Raw genomic sequence first — 15,029 nt, forward strand, 5'->3', positions numbered from 1 at the left:
GGTGAACATTGTGCCAGTGGCATGGTTGTCACTTTCTGATTTTATAGTCTTTCAGACATCTGAAGTGTCATTTCAGGACACCCTAAGACAGTTCATGAAAGTGCATTGTGTAATGTATTCAACCATAAAACAGCTATGATCATTAGGTGTGCAATTACATTGATATTGATTTTCTAGGAATACAAAATCATTTTCCTAGTACTATCAGGCCTCATTATTAGGCTATTAAAATACATTAGCAATACTAATGTATTCACAACCACTTATCAGGAAAAGAAGAGCTGCTTTCTGGATACAGAGTGTGTAAAGATATGAAAAATGGACTGTTGTTCACTGTGAGAGTATCTGTCTTGTATAGAGAACAGCAGTGCATTTCCTACAGGGTGCATTTTCATGTGTTATTTTATACCCATTATAATAACAATGTGCATGATTTACATTCTACCATTTTGCTTAATGGTTTGCAAATATAAACCCTAGCTTGTTCAGATCAGTAGAGCTTCTGTGATTTTGTGGCACTGATTGTATTTTCTTACAGTATTTCTGTTTCGGAAATGTTTTCATTGTTGAAAAGTATTTTTATGCCAATACTGTGTCTGTGCCATAATTTGTTACACATTATGTACTGTTAATTTGGAGATTGTTCTCTCATGGTTTACCTATGATGAAACAGTTCACTATTTGCATTTTATCAATGGATTTTTACTTTTGAAGGACTGAAAGTGTGAAAGACAGTTAACACGTATAATTATCAGTAGATGGTCTGGTGAATTGCACCTAGTACATTCTTGGTCACTTGGTCACTACAGCTGGCAGTAACAGACCACACTGTGCCGTCTATCAATTATTACAGAATTAAATACTGGTGTGGCTTGTGACCAGGAAGCTTGTCCTGGTAGTACATGGTTAAAGGCAGGGCTATACAGGCAGGACAGGACACCAGTCCATCACAGAACACGAGGCAGGACCACACCCTGGACAGGACACCAGTCCATCACAGGGCACAAGGCAGGATCACACCCTGGACAGGACACCAGTCCATCACAGGGCACAAGGCAGGACCACACCCTGGACAGGACACCAGTCCATCACAGGGCACAAGGCAGGATCACACCCTGGACAGGACACCAGTCCATCACAGGGCACAAGGCAGGACCACACCCTGGACAGGACACCAGTCCATCACAGAACACAAGGCAGGACCACACCCTGGACAGGACACCAGTCCATCACAGGGCACAAGGCAGGATCACACCCTGGACAGGACACCAGTCCATCACAGGGCACAAGGCAGGATCACACCCTGGACAGGACACCAGTCCATCACAGGGCACAAGGCAGGACCACACCCTGGACAGGACACCAGTCCATCACAGGGCACAAGGCAGGACCACACCCTGGACAGGACACCAGTCCATCACAGGGCACAAGGCAGGACCACACCCTGGACAGGACACCAGTCCATCACAGGGCACAAGGCAGGATCACACCCTGGACAGGACACCAGTCCATCACAGAACACAAGGCAGGACCACACCCTGGACAGGGCACCAGTCCACCAAGGAACCCAGCCAGATTGCCTCTGGAAATGCGGACACAAGGACAATATGACAGCTCCACACAAAAGATCTCCCAGGCCCGAGTAGCCAGTCCAGGCCCAGACCCTTAGAGCCAAGAGCTGCAGAGCTGTGAGGCAGCACTGTTCACCTGGATGCCACCGTTCCGCTCTACAGACATGGTTGTTCTGTAGATGTAGGATACAGTTAAAAGAAAATTGTTTTCAGGGGCAAAAAGGCAGGTTGTCTTTGTTGTTTTGCAGTGGCTAGAAACTTAATGAGCTTCTGCTCATTAAAGAAATCTCTTCTTCCAGATTGTACGTGGAGTCTTTTCCATCTCTCTGTAGGTGTAAAAATGTGCCAGCCTGATCACATTTCCTGGCATCGGAGCAATGTGCAATTACTGAAATTCGAGTCGCAGGGGTTCAGATGGCACGGAGCCGTTCCACAGCAGCAACAAAACAAAAAAACTACTGTTTGGAACTTGCAGCCTGGCAAAATGAGTAGTGCCCTCATTGAACACAAAAACTGCCGAATCACTTTGTCGACAGCAGTGCATAGCAAAAAAGATACAGCCGCTTGAAAAAATTGATTTAACGTATTCAGTCCACTCTGCAAATCAGTACATGAGACCGTGGGTTCGCAATTTAAACTCAGAAGTGATTGTGATTACTGCCTCCTTACTGACTGGCTATTTTGAATGCATGCATAATCATTTGAATAGACAGCTAATCTATCTCTCGGAAGCAACAGCGATCCTCAGACGTTCTTGTACTATATATGGGGATAAAATGGGCTGTTGCTCCCAGAACTTAATCACACAGCTTCTCCTTTATGAAAAAAAATTGTAGACCAGCTACTGCCTGCTTAAAAGAAAGCATCCTTCTATCCATTTTCTAATCTTATCCTGGCAAGCAGTGAGCACAAGGCAGGGTACACCTTAGACAGGACTCCAGTATTTCACAGGGCGCAGACGGACCAGGGCCAGTTTTCCCAGAAGCCAGTTAACCTACCAGCATGGTAGGGCACAGACAGACCAGCATGTGTTTGGATTGTGGGAGGGAGACTGGTGCTCCTGGTCAAAACCTGCACAGAAATGGGGAGAACATACAAAGTCAACGCCGATAGAACCCTAGGCCCAGAATGGAGCCCAGGGCCTCAGTGCTGTGAGGCAGCACAGCTATCCACTGCCGCCTCTAAAAGAAAGCTGTGTTCATATGTTTATTTCTGAAGTAAACTGGATGGTCTTGGATTGTAAACAGCAGGCCTGCCACAAGTTAGAAAAGTGCTAGAATACAACAGATATTAACCTTCTCTATCTGCTTCTCTGGCGTGCTGAAGTTACAACGTGAAATTGTAACTTAGCAGGAGAAAGCAATAGCCGTGTTGCTGAAGCAAATTTTCCAAGAGCAGACAAATGACAAGCGGGCCAGCTGACTTCCTTCTATCTGTAACCATAGTCTTTCATGTTTTCTCACTCAGCTTAATAAATAATCAAAAATTGATTTCAAAAATGACCATTTGCTTCTGAACTCTCAGTGAAGTTCGCAATCATATCGATGATTTAGGGCGAGTTCTAATGGTCAGACACATATCTGGTCTTTGTGAACATGCTGTAACATGCTTGGCATTTCTCAGCCAGAATTCCTCTGTGTGCTGTTCTGACGTCTGGTTCGCCTTTCTGCTGTGGATTCTCTTGAAGTACTGGCCCTGAGTGCCTTCCACTCTCGGATTGTTTACATAAAAAAGGTTTTCTGAAGTATTGACTTGACATTCAAAAAATGCAAGTGAAAATCTTTGGGAACCAGTAGGTCTGGGGTCACTGTGTCACTGGGAAAGAAGAGCTGCCAACTCTCCATTTTACTGGAAAACATTCCAGGAAGTTTGTGACAGTTCAACTTCTGCAGAAGCCATGTGGTTAATTCTTTTCAATTTTATTAAACTGTAGGTGTTTCCAGCCTTCAGCTAATGCTGCTTACTGTTGGATATTACATATTTTAAAAAGCATTTTAAAGAGTTGGCTAAAGTGGTTACTGAGTAATGCACTTCCTAAATAATGACTTAAAGGCTCTCTCCTGGACATGGAGATTGAGGTTCCTGCTTAATCTTTTATTTCGTAATGATTATATGTGCAGACACAAGCTGATTTATTTCTTAATGATGTGGATCAAAAATATTGTTTCTGTCAGAGCACCATTATAGACACTTAAATGACTGCAGTATTGATAGCTGCCTCGCCTGATTGGCCTTCCTCTTGAAGGCATTTTCTGCTGAAAGTGGTTGAACAGTGATCAAAGACGGATATCGACTCAGGCGATCTCTGCCTAGACAAGTAAGCTACTGTTCTATTTCACATTCTTGATAGCCACTTTCCTGCCTTGAACATGGGGATAAACTGATTGGGATGTTTTATATTTGCTTTTATATGATTGTAAATACTGTATGGTGGGTGAGCAGAAGGTAAAATTATTTTTTTTACCTTCTTTCATAATGATTAGCATAATATGACTTCTTAGCAGCAGTGGCAAACAAATAATGTCGACAGTGTGGGAATAAACACAGATTCTACATTAAAGCACCTGAGTTTCTAAACACCTAAGTGTTTCTTCACACGGCTTGTCATCTGGGAGGCCTAAATATACTGTAGATGTTTTCTTAGCTGAGCTGAAAGAGGAATTTAGCAGATCTACTCCCTGCTGTGGGCCTGTTTTTTCTGTTCATTAGAGTCCTTTCCTTGAAAGCAAACAGCAGTGTAGTCTCCCATTTGTGCGCACTGATGTATGACCTAGTTTAAATAGTTGGAAATTTTTATTTTAATGAACATCAAATGTGAGCTCAGTGGATTCTTGCTCGAGAAGTATCAGGTTATTGATCTTTTCTTTGTGTGGGTGAAAGTGAAATACTATCTCCTATCACAATTACTTTAATCCATTCTGCCATGGGGAATTGAAGGATATTGCATTGAATAGTTTATTATAAGTGATATATATACTTAATGGGCAGCATGGTGACTGGATAGCATTTCTGCCTTGCAGTGCTGGGGCCCTTTGTTAAGTTCCACACCTGGGGTGCTGTCTGTGTGGAGTCTGTATGTTCTCCCTGTGGTGGTGTGGGTCTCCTCCTACAGTCCAAAAACCAAAATGGTTTCTGGGAAAACTGGCCCTCGGTATAAATGCATGCGTGCCTGCATTTGCCCTGGGATGGACTGACGTCCTGTTCAGGTTGTGACCCGTGTTGCTCCTGTTGCTTCCTGGGATAGGCCCTGGCTCCCCCACAACCCTGAATTGAAAGAAATGTTTAGAAAATGGTGGGCTAGACAGATACTTATTATTGGAATTAGAAGTGTGAGGCATTTTTCAAATTCTGCTTAAGTTTTCAGCTTTATACAAGTAAACATGTTAACTTAGATCTTCGTTATATATGATCAATGGCTATCTATCCTATCTCCTTGTATCCTTGTTGTTGTTTACTTCAGGGTTAACCCTGCTTCTCAAGACTCTTGTGTGTTTTGAACTTCAGGTAAAAATGTCAATTAAAGTTTGAACAGACATGCACTGAATGTTCCAAACCAAGTTTATCAGAGCTTTTTTTTTATCTGTTACCTTCATCTTGGGCTTTTAGGGACTTGTTACCTGTTAACCTGATGTTAAAAGAACAGTACCTTCTGTTAGTGAACAAGTTTCTTCCATCCATCCATTTTCAAACTTGCTGATCCAATACAGGCTCCTCTGTTGCCTGTGTTGGCTTAAGTGGTTAGAAAATGGATGACAAGCAACAGGTGCAAGGCAGGATACACCCTGGACAGGACGCCAGTCCATCTCAGGGCTCACAGACATACATACATACACATACTCACACCTAGGGTCAATTTGTTTCAGAAACTAATTAACATACCAGTATGTCTTTGGACAGTGGGAGGAAACTGGAACCCCCAGAAGAAACCCATGTGAACACAGAGAGCACCCTAGGTCTGAAATTGAACCCTGCACCCCAGCTCTGTGAGGTAATGCTAACACTGCACTCTGCACAAGTTCTGATATTTTGCAAAACAGACCAGTAGCTGTTTCAATACATATAATAATACCATAAGTTTAGGCTTTCAGATGGAACTTGGAATGAATAAATTGCTATGTGTGGTGTAATATTGCAGTGCATATTTTAAGTTTTCAGTGGGTCTTTTCTGTGTATATAAGTGTAGAATGCATGGCCCTGACACTTAGTCATCTCTTGTCAGCTTTTAAGCTTGCGAAAAGTCTTCTTCTTTCCTGCCTCCTCCTCCCCCCCAAAAAAGAAGGAATCTGTGCTGAGTTACATTAGTGTTATTTGTATATTGTCAAGTGGTGAGAAATGTTTTACATTTACAAGTAGATTGGCAGAAGCATGATAAGAAAATTACAATAGCATTCGCACATTGGTAAGTACTTCTTAGAGTGCTTTGAAAATGGCTGAAGTAGTTAAGTGATGCACTTACAGATGCCTGGTAATCTCTGCAGGAAATGGAATTTGAGTTTCCTTCTCATTCTGAAATCTCTGCTCATTTTTTTTTGCAATAGTAGCTGTTCTGTTTCTTTATATCATGGCAGTATCTCCACATATTGCACATCTGTGTACATGTTAAAGAAGCAGTTGCAGCAAAGCTTCATATATGTGTGTAAGTGCTTTCAAAGAATGGGCAAAATTGTAAATTGGGAAAAAGTCCGACATACAGTCAGGGCATATTGGATCTGAGTCCTGAGATGCCTGAGCAGCCCGTTGATACAGCGGGTTCGCTAATAGCGGTTCTGTCTAGGCGATCTGAGTTCAATACCCGGTTCGGGCACAAGTTTTTAGCCTCATCAAAGACCCCAGCTACAGACTGTTTGAACCTCTACCATCTGGAAAATGGTACCGGAGCATTTGGGCCCAGACTGCCAGACTCGGAGACAGTTTTTACCCCCGCACTATCAAACTATTAAACTCCCAGCCTCTCTCACCCAAGATCTGAACCCTTACGGTGCCTTCCCTGTTTATCAAAACTGAAACACACATTGAAATCTACCTCTTCCTCACATGTTAAGAAGTTAAATCCCCATAATTTTCTATCCTTTATTTCATTCTGTTGATGTATGATTTTGCACAGCTGATGTTGTTTTGCACATTGCCTGTTGTCTCTGTCTTTCTTTTCTTATACAATTGTATTGTTGTTTTTTTGTACTGCTGTCTGAGAGCTAGCTAAATAGCATTTTGTTATACCATATACCTGTATATGAGTATAATGACAATGAACTTGAACTACTGTGTGCTTCATGCTTGAGCCTGAGAGAAGTGGGCTAGAGACTTCTCTCAGAGAAGCACCTGCTCCACCAGTCTCTGTACCTGACCTTGCTCCTCAGAATGAAACTGAGGCATCTGGCTTGACTGTTCTGTTGGCTTCTCTCCCAAGGCTGTCGAAGAGGGGGGGACTGTGAAATGGACTGTAGCCATGAGAATAGATCGAGCACAATAGTTTTCCCTCTTCCTCTTGCTCCTGCTGAGCCACTCATGACAATTCACCAGTGTCTGGCCAGGGTTGACAGCGTGCTTGCTGTCTTTTTCCCCCATTTAGAATGGCAGCCCATTGTTTTAAATAGGACACATGGGTTAATGGTGAAGGATTAACCATTCCAATGACCTCATTTCACAGTTTTCAGTGTCTGTGCTATGGTTTTTGGTAAAGCTTTCAACAAAGCATAACCCAAGCCTGTGTGTATGCTGAGCACACAGGACAAACTGCTGTTGCTGCCATGTGAGAGGAATTACCTTATTGCCTGCCCATCTCTTCACTAATTTATGAGGTCAGAAGAAGGTGGTTATTGTCACGGTTATCCTTTTGGTTCATCGTATCTGTATTGTTTCATTTTGTAGTTTTGCGAAAAGGCCAGTTTTCAGTTTTGGTTCTAGTCTGCGACAGTTATAGCAGTTCTGCCCACCACTTTAAATCAAGTTAGTACCCACATTGTGTACCTGCTAGTTTTTCTAACTGAAATTGTTGAAGCTGGTAAAAGAAAAAACACATTTTGGAGAAAGTTAACCTAATTTTCTTTCGCTGCAGTACTACGGTGTTTTTTTGCTCACAGTGCTCTTAATGGATGTATTTATTGTGCTTTCAGAGGAAATGTGTCCATTTAGCCTTTCAGAGCTACAGCTTTTTAGAAGACATTCCTAAGGGCTTAGATGGGAAATCCATACATGTCTGTTTAATGCATTGCAAGGGCAGGGTGTTGTTCTGCACTCGGACGGATTTCTACCGCTCTCTCCTCCTGCTCCCCACTAGGTGTTATGAGAGCGGCTGTGATGGAGAGATGATGGAGGTGGAGTCAGCATATTCGGATTTCATCAGCTGCGACCGCACAGGCCGCAGGAACGCCGTTCCCGACATCAAGGGGGAAGGAGCCAAAGTGGGAACAGGCGATCTCACCAAAGACATGGCTCAGATGGACCTGAAAGCTCCAGGTGAGTGCGCAGGGCATTCAGGAAGCTGGCCCTGCAGGTACCTGCTTTCATTCACACACCCTGGTGCCCCCAAAACGCAATAGGGAGGTTGTAGGTCTTCGCATCTGGAGGCAGGGTTGAGAAACGGGTTGTCAAGCACACAGACACAAGGGCAGGGGGAGGAGGTGGCCACCATGCAGGCAGGGCATGGAGCAAGTAATGAGCTGGGCATTCTCAGCTCCCCATTTGTCTTTTCGGTGTGTCATCAGAAAGATTTGCTTTTCTCATTGGGGCCGTACTCCGATCGCCCAGAGTGCAGGGTGAAGTTTAATCCCATCACTCAACGATTTCAGAATGTGGACTGCCAGATTTCAAGAAGCGATTATATCCGAAAACGTATAATGCACCAAATTTTGATCATGTCGGAAGGGCAGTATCTAAGGTCAGTGTCAGTGGCTCAAATCATAGGGCTTTCATTTTTATCTGAAGCTGTGCTTTTTTGTTGCCTCTATCAAATTTGATAGTGTGTTAATTTTTTAAAATATTGTCTCCTTTTTGCGACCGCTTTAAGGAATTTTTGCATTGCTCAAAACTTTGAGGATCAGACACGTTGCTTTCTTAAATGACTGGCTTTCAGAAGCAAAGCAGATAACATGTATAACCCAGTCAGAAAATGGCTTTATCTCTTGTGGTGAAAAAGAAATATCTGCTTCCTCACTCTTTTCCAATGTGTGTGGGTTACAGCTCATTCTGGTCCATGATGGATGACTTGATGAAAACCTACTTCAGCGTAACGTGGCCATTCTTGTGTTTTTAAAACAATCCGATCTTTGTCTAAAGCAAAGTGGAATTCCCATGGCAACCAGTTCTGTGTGGTCATTTCTGCACTTTGGAAGGGAAAATGTTCAAAGTTCTCCTTCTTTCCAAGTCTGTTTTGAACAAGCTAACTACGGTGTTGAAACCTTGTTCATTTAACGATTAATTTGCTGGAAAGTATTTGAAGCATTTATCTGTAATACAGAGTAAAAAAAGGTGGAACTCCTTTACGTTGCTTTAAACTGCTTTAAGGGTGTCCTTTAATTCTCAAACTTAGATCATCCATGAAAACTGATTATTATTCTGAGCATTGCTCACAGCCTTGTCTCACCTCTTCAGAATCATCTCATCATTCAAAATCAGGCCAGACTAGTGTTGTACTTATGGGGCTGTGTTTGAAGGGTTACTTTTTACTTGTTTATTAAAGGTAGCATGAAAGACATTGTATTGTATTGCATTAGTTTATTGGGGCTGAAGCAGTGTCTTTGTGATTTTTGTCCTATGTATTTTGTGTATGCTTCTGTTATTCTTGATGTTATGCTGTGGAGCAGGACTAAATAAACTCTATAGAAAGAGACCCAGAATAATTGGTTCAGAGTGGGTTTAAACAGTCAGGCCACTGATGGAATGCTGTTTTGTATTGTTTTGTATAATTCTGCTACTATAATCTAAACGTCCAGTTTAAACTTTTTACTTTGGAATAAAACACATAATTTTTCTCTCTTGCTTTGTCTTGAGGCCATCTGTATCACCAGTTTGTCTGAAACTGTTGTAGAAATAAATGCTCAGCCATGTCAAATTGTCGTCCAATGTCAGCATTAATGACTGAGTGCAATGATTGTGTTTTGCAGAAGAGGAAGGCACGATAGCATCACAGAGCCCCCAAGGGGAGGTGGCTGGCAGTCAGGAAGGACAAGAGAAAGAGGGACCTTCTTAAATGAACTTAGACTGCCAGGAACAGGCCTCCCGTCAACAGACCCACTAACACTATCAGACTCCCTCTGGAGAGAGACTCGGACAGAACCCTTTCGTAGATCCACTGTGTCCCGTGGGAGTACCATGGAAAACAAGAATATCCCATTTCATAAAACCTCAGAATAAATTCCTGATGTTGGATTCTTGGGAACAATACAGAATTTAAAAAAAAAAAACAAGTTTGTTCTTGGGTGTATCCTCTAATTTGTGACAGAGCCTTTATTTTGGTTTTCTTTGTGATTCCACTCTTTGGAATGGATTTTGTACACTGCAATGATTCCCACTGGATAGGATATTCCAAAGAGTAGCAATCCTTTTCTCATCCACAAAAAAGGAACAGAAAAGACAACGTACATCTTCTACAAGTTTTGGAAAGAAAGATGTTTCTGATTTAAACCTACCTAGACCTAAATGGTCAAGCCCCAGATTACCAAAAGGATTCCTAATTTTGTATATACAATTTATATATACATTTATGTTTTTTGTTTCTTTTCTGAAAGCCATTTTCTGTTTCTGTTTCATATCTGACCTACCTTTAATATCACACATATTGTATTTCGTTGACTATGAAACATGCCAATACTTTAGGAGATAGTATTTATTTTAGAACGCTTTCTGAGATATGTTTGTAATAGAGTTTTGAAACCAAAATAAATCAAAAGTACAGTATACGTATTTTTACCTGACAGTCTCTTAACAATAATTTGGCATTTTTTCTTGCAATGCAAATAGTTTGTTTTAATTTTTAGTTGCTGTCCAGAATATAAAAAGTTAAATATAAATATTAAATAAATCAGTGGATTTATTATTTCAGCTTTTTTGCTGTGAAAAGCCCATTGACACTTTCTTTCATTAAGAGGTGGTGTTTGGTAATTGTGGTAGTTATTTTAACCTTTGAGGCTGGAAGAACAATATGGAAACACAGAAAATAATTGTCTTGCGCTTGGAATTTTACAGTGATATTAGCTTATGCTCACTTGGGTCAACAAAAAAATAGTTTCATCTCCTAGACTGAGTAAAATGATGCAATAATGTCTGACTGCTTTTTAACCAGTAATTTGTTTGGTTATGCTTCTGGAAGTGGCTTCTCCTGTGTAATACAAAGAGTCAGCTGTTGCCATAGCTGCATGTTCGGAGACCTTATTTTATACTTTTTCTTCCCGTAAACCTGCTAATAATGAAACGTCTTATTCCTTATAAGTCTCATAGAAGCTCAGAAAGTTCAACGGGATCCTCATTCTTTTGGGTTTTTAAAATAGAGCTGTTCTTTCCTTTGCTTTGGGCTGCAATTTATGGTGGGTTGTTAAAACAGCTTATTGGAAATAACTCACTGAGTATTGTACATTATTGCTGAAGAGCACAAGAGAGACATGCAATGGAAGATCTTGAAGCTGGGGGACTCTCCTCTTATGTAAGTAGTACGTGTTATGTGGCCGAGTTCTGTACCTTAAAAAAAAAACCTCTAGCAGGAAGTTTAGAAAACGTGAGTGGTCTTGTTGAGCCTCGAACCTAAAACGTTGGGCTTGTTTGTTAGCATAGCCCCCCCAGCAAATATGCAAGCACTGTAGTGGAAGAATTTCTTTCAGATAGTTAACTTTGTGCCAAATTCCCCGTCGTCATAACCGTAGCCTGTTCTGTGGTGTGCAGTACTCGGTGTCTGTACTGTATTAACCCCCCTTTCTCTGTCTCCCAGTGCAGTTATTGTGCTGCAATGTGCAGTCCGTCAGCCTGTCTGTATTAACCTCAGAAGTGAGGATAGGTTGTCGGTAGAAAAGACTTGTTAATAGGAGACTCAGAGTTGGGGAAGAGAAGGGGGCAGTGGGTTCAATTCTGTACTTGCTTACCCGTATGCAGATGTGTGTTCTCTCTGTATTCGGGCGAGTTTCCTCTGGGTGCTCTGGTTTCCTCCCACAGTCCCGAGACATGCAGGTAGGTTCGCTGGCGTCTGGGCAAACGGGCCCCAGTATGAGTTGTGTGCGTGTTTGTGCGTGCCCTGCGGTGGACAAAGAGGTCTGGAAACGGACGGACGGAAGGTTGCCCGTTCAAACCCCCGCTGACTCACCGTGCGTCGCCCTAGGCGCGCTGCTGAGCCTCCTTGTCCTCCGACTTGATGAAACGCCAAGACAAGAGCCCTAGGGTAAGTGACTCGGCAGACACAGCTGTGGAAGGAGCCCTTCACCACATGGAGCTGCAAGTCTCATTCTTTCACTGCACAGCTGTGTTCTATGTGCACACAAAAGGAGACGGACAATGACTGGAACTTGTTTACTTTGTGTGACCTTCCCGGACCAGAACAGTGTATTGCAGCGCATATACAGAAGAGATGAGCGGATCTCTGCCTGCTGTATCGCAATAACTGTTGCCGTCTTGTGAGTAGATAGATCGCAGCGCAACACATTTTACTTAACTCTCGTCGAGACATCACAGGTAGATGCCAGCTGTCTGAGGTTTGAGTCCTGCAGCTGTTTCACCAGGTAAGCTGCTGGAAATCCCCTTACTGTTATCTGACTTTGTTCTTTTTTGGTTTTATGTGGCTGCTTAATCCCACGTTTTTCAGAACAGTTGTCACACAAAAATGCAAAGTAAAAAAAATCTTTCTCACCAAACATACTCCTCTAGACTCCCTGTGCAGCTGTCTGATGTCCGACTTTTTGATCTTCAGATTTGTCTTTTCGCATACCCCAAGCTTCTCTCCCTGTCTGTGCGTCTCATGCAGAGCAAGCTGGGGTATGCGAAAAGACGAATTCCTAATACAAGAAATTGTATATGGCCAATAAAGTGATCTTATACTAAATGATTTTAATTTCATAAAGAAAATCGGAAAGAAAAAAAAAGGCTCATTTGAGGTAGCAATTCAATTATTGAATAGTGTTTAATGGTTTTTAGTTTTTATATTGTTTTTGTGTTTGCCAAAATATAATCTATTTCCGCAGCCAAAGGCCTTTAATTTACCAAATTAAACGCCCAGCAGGCGAACATGATGCCTCTATGATAAGGATCTTTGAGCAGGCATGTTGTCACACTGAGCAGGACTTTTTTCCACTTAAGTGGCTCAAGTACTCCCCCTATTGACTTGACACCTCACCTGCACCTTATTCACTGCAAGTAGTCCATGAGGTGTGTTCACACAAAGCTACATGACGCTGCCTTTACCTCCATATCCTCAATTAAAAAAGAAAAACGTGTGTTGAAAAAAATCAACATCTGTAATCTGCTTTTTTCCCCCCTCTGTCGGCGCAAGCAGAGGAGGGGGCAGAAATGATCTAAACCGTTTTTCAGATTTTAGTTGGTTAGAGTTGTGAAAAAATAGAATTATGTCAGGAAACTGTAACATACTTTAACAATAATGAACCTGTTTTGCTTTTTAGTGGTTTGCGAGTCCACTTCTGACTCATAACAGAATTTGGTTTGTGTATCACAAAAAGAGGAGTGTGCCAATAATGATTGAATAATGACTGAGACCAGCTAGTGCAATTAATTAACTGTTTCACAAGATGGAATGTACAGTATAGTATTTGCAGCGTGCAGCACCCCAGAGGATTTGTGTTAATTTGAAAAAAAGAATACTGTGCATTGCAGCAGATGGTAAGGGTACAATAGGACTAAAGGAATTGCTCCACTCATTGAGAAAGGAGAAGTAGAGATTTCTGCCATACCGCCCTACAACCTACCAGGTGTGAGTCGGGTCAGTACCTGGATGGGAGACCTCCTGGGAAACACGAAGGTTGCTGCTGGAAGAGGTGTTAGTAGGGCCAGCAGGGGGTGCTCACCCTGTGGTCTGTATGGGTCCTAATGCCCCACTATAGTGACACTGTCTTTTGGAAGAGATGTAAAACCGAGGTCCTGACTCTCTGTGGTCATTAAATGTCACAATTACCCCGCCATCCTGGCCAAATTTCCCATTGCAATCATGACCGTAATCCCCAACTATGAACTGGCTTAATTTCTCTGTTCTCCCCACTGATAGCTGGTGTGTGGGGAGTGTTCTGGTGCACTATGGCTGTCGTCGCATCATCCAGCTGGGGCTGCACACTGGTGGTGGTGGAGGGATCCACATTACCTGTAAAGTGCTTTGAGTGGAGTGTCCAGAATAGCTCTGTATTAAGTGTAAGACATTATTATTATAATTGCAGTTTATACCCATCTGTGATATGAAAGCAACTTTCTTGACTTTTCATTTGCCTGTTCATGGGATAGATATGTTCAGTTCTTCAAACATAAAATCTTCAAGCTATAATCACATATTCTCTACCGATTCCATATCAAACCTGTCTATACCTTTGTTTCAGACTGTGCAATTTCAAAAGGTGGTGTACTTTAATGTACTATCACATAGGAGAGCAAGCCTTAAGGTAATTTTGTAATTGTGTATAACAAGACTCTCATAGGCATTCTGTTCAGCAGAAAGCAACGGAGAGCCATGTCTACCTCTTCAGCTTCATCAGGTATGTTGACATACCTGATGGTTTTATCCTAATCTGTGGGAAACGAAAATTTCCCTTTACACATGCATTCCTGATTTTATGTTGAGACTGCAATGCATTTGATACATTATAAGAATTTGCTGGTCTGTACCTTACTCTTAATACTACTCCCTTTGAATGTTTTTATAAGCCCGAATCATAGTTAATGAATCCCTGTTCATCTACTTCAGGGGGTCTCTAACGCTCGTGCTGGGAAACCCCAATCCAGCAGGATTCACGGGTAGCTTTCAAAACACAAATTCCTTGAAGTCTGGAACCAGTTAACTGTGATGAATTAAACAGGTGTTGTGTTTAATGAAGTCGTTTACAGATCAATTGGAACAAAAATCAGAACAATCATCCCTCAGGGAGAAATGGTCCCTTCATTGAAACATTGTTTGATCATTTTTTTTAAAACGTGTCCTTAATCTTTAACAGGCAATTTAGAGTGATATATACTGTAAGATTAACTGGACTGGGCTCCCCCCCTGAACCAGAGTTTGAGACCCCTGAACTAGTGTGAAGCTCCTGTTCCTGAATGGCTCTTTGGTGTATAATACCACACCTCAGCCTAGCTCCATCTTTTTTCTGTGTCCCTCAAAAGCTATCTACTAATACTGTATCCTACACCTTACCTTATTCTAGTCACTGTCAAACCACTTCTATAACAATCATGTGCTACTGCCGTGGATTCTATCTCTTCTGTCTTTAAAAGCAGAAATTGGGAGGCTGGACAAAGCTAACCATGAATAATTTGTGAAACCGAAGC

General features: G+C 42.0%; 1 protein-coding gene across 2 annotated transcripts in view; it reads left to right on the forward strand.

Moving 5' to 3' along the window:
• pkig (protein kinase (cAMP-dependent, catalytic) inhibitor gamma) overlaps nt 1-10,607 on the forward strand; it is a 38,911-nt gene extending 28,304 nt beyond the window's left edge. For both annotated transcript variants that reach the window (XM_088937350.1, XM_088937352.1), the window contains 2 exons: nt 7,849-8,027; nt 9,674-10,607. In XM_088937350.1, the coding sequence (XP_088793476.1) occupies nt 7,849-8,027; nt 9,674-9,759 (265 nt within the window). In that variant the 3' untranslated portion in view covers nt 9,760-10,607. The remainder of the gene's footprint in view (nt 1-7,848; nt 8,028-9,673) is intronic.
• The last annotated feature ends 4,422 nt before the right edge of the window (nt 10,608-15,029 follow it).

This window comes from Atractosteus spatula, chromosome 19 (genome assembly GCF_055471065.1).
Source record: "Atractosteus spatula isolate fAtrSpa1 chromosome 19, fAtrSpa1.hap1, whole genome shotgun sequence".
Taxonomy (NCBI): Eukaryota; Metazoa; Chordata; class Actinopteri; order Semionotiformes; family Lepisosteidae; genus Atractosteus; species Atractosteus spatula.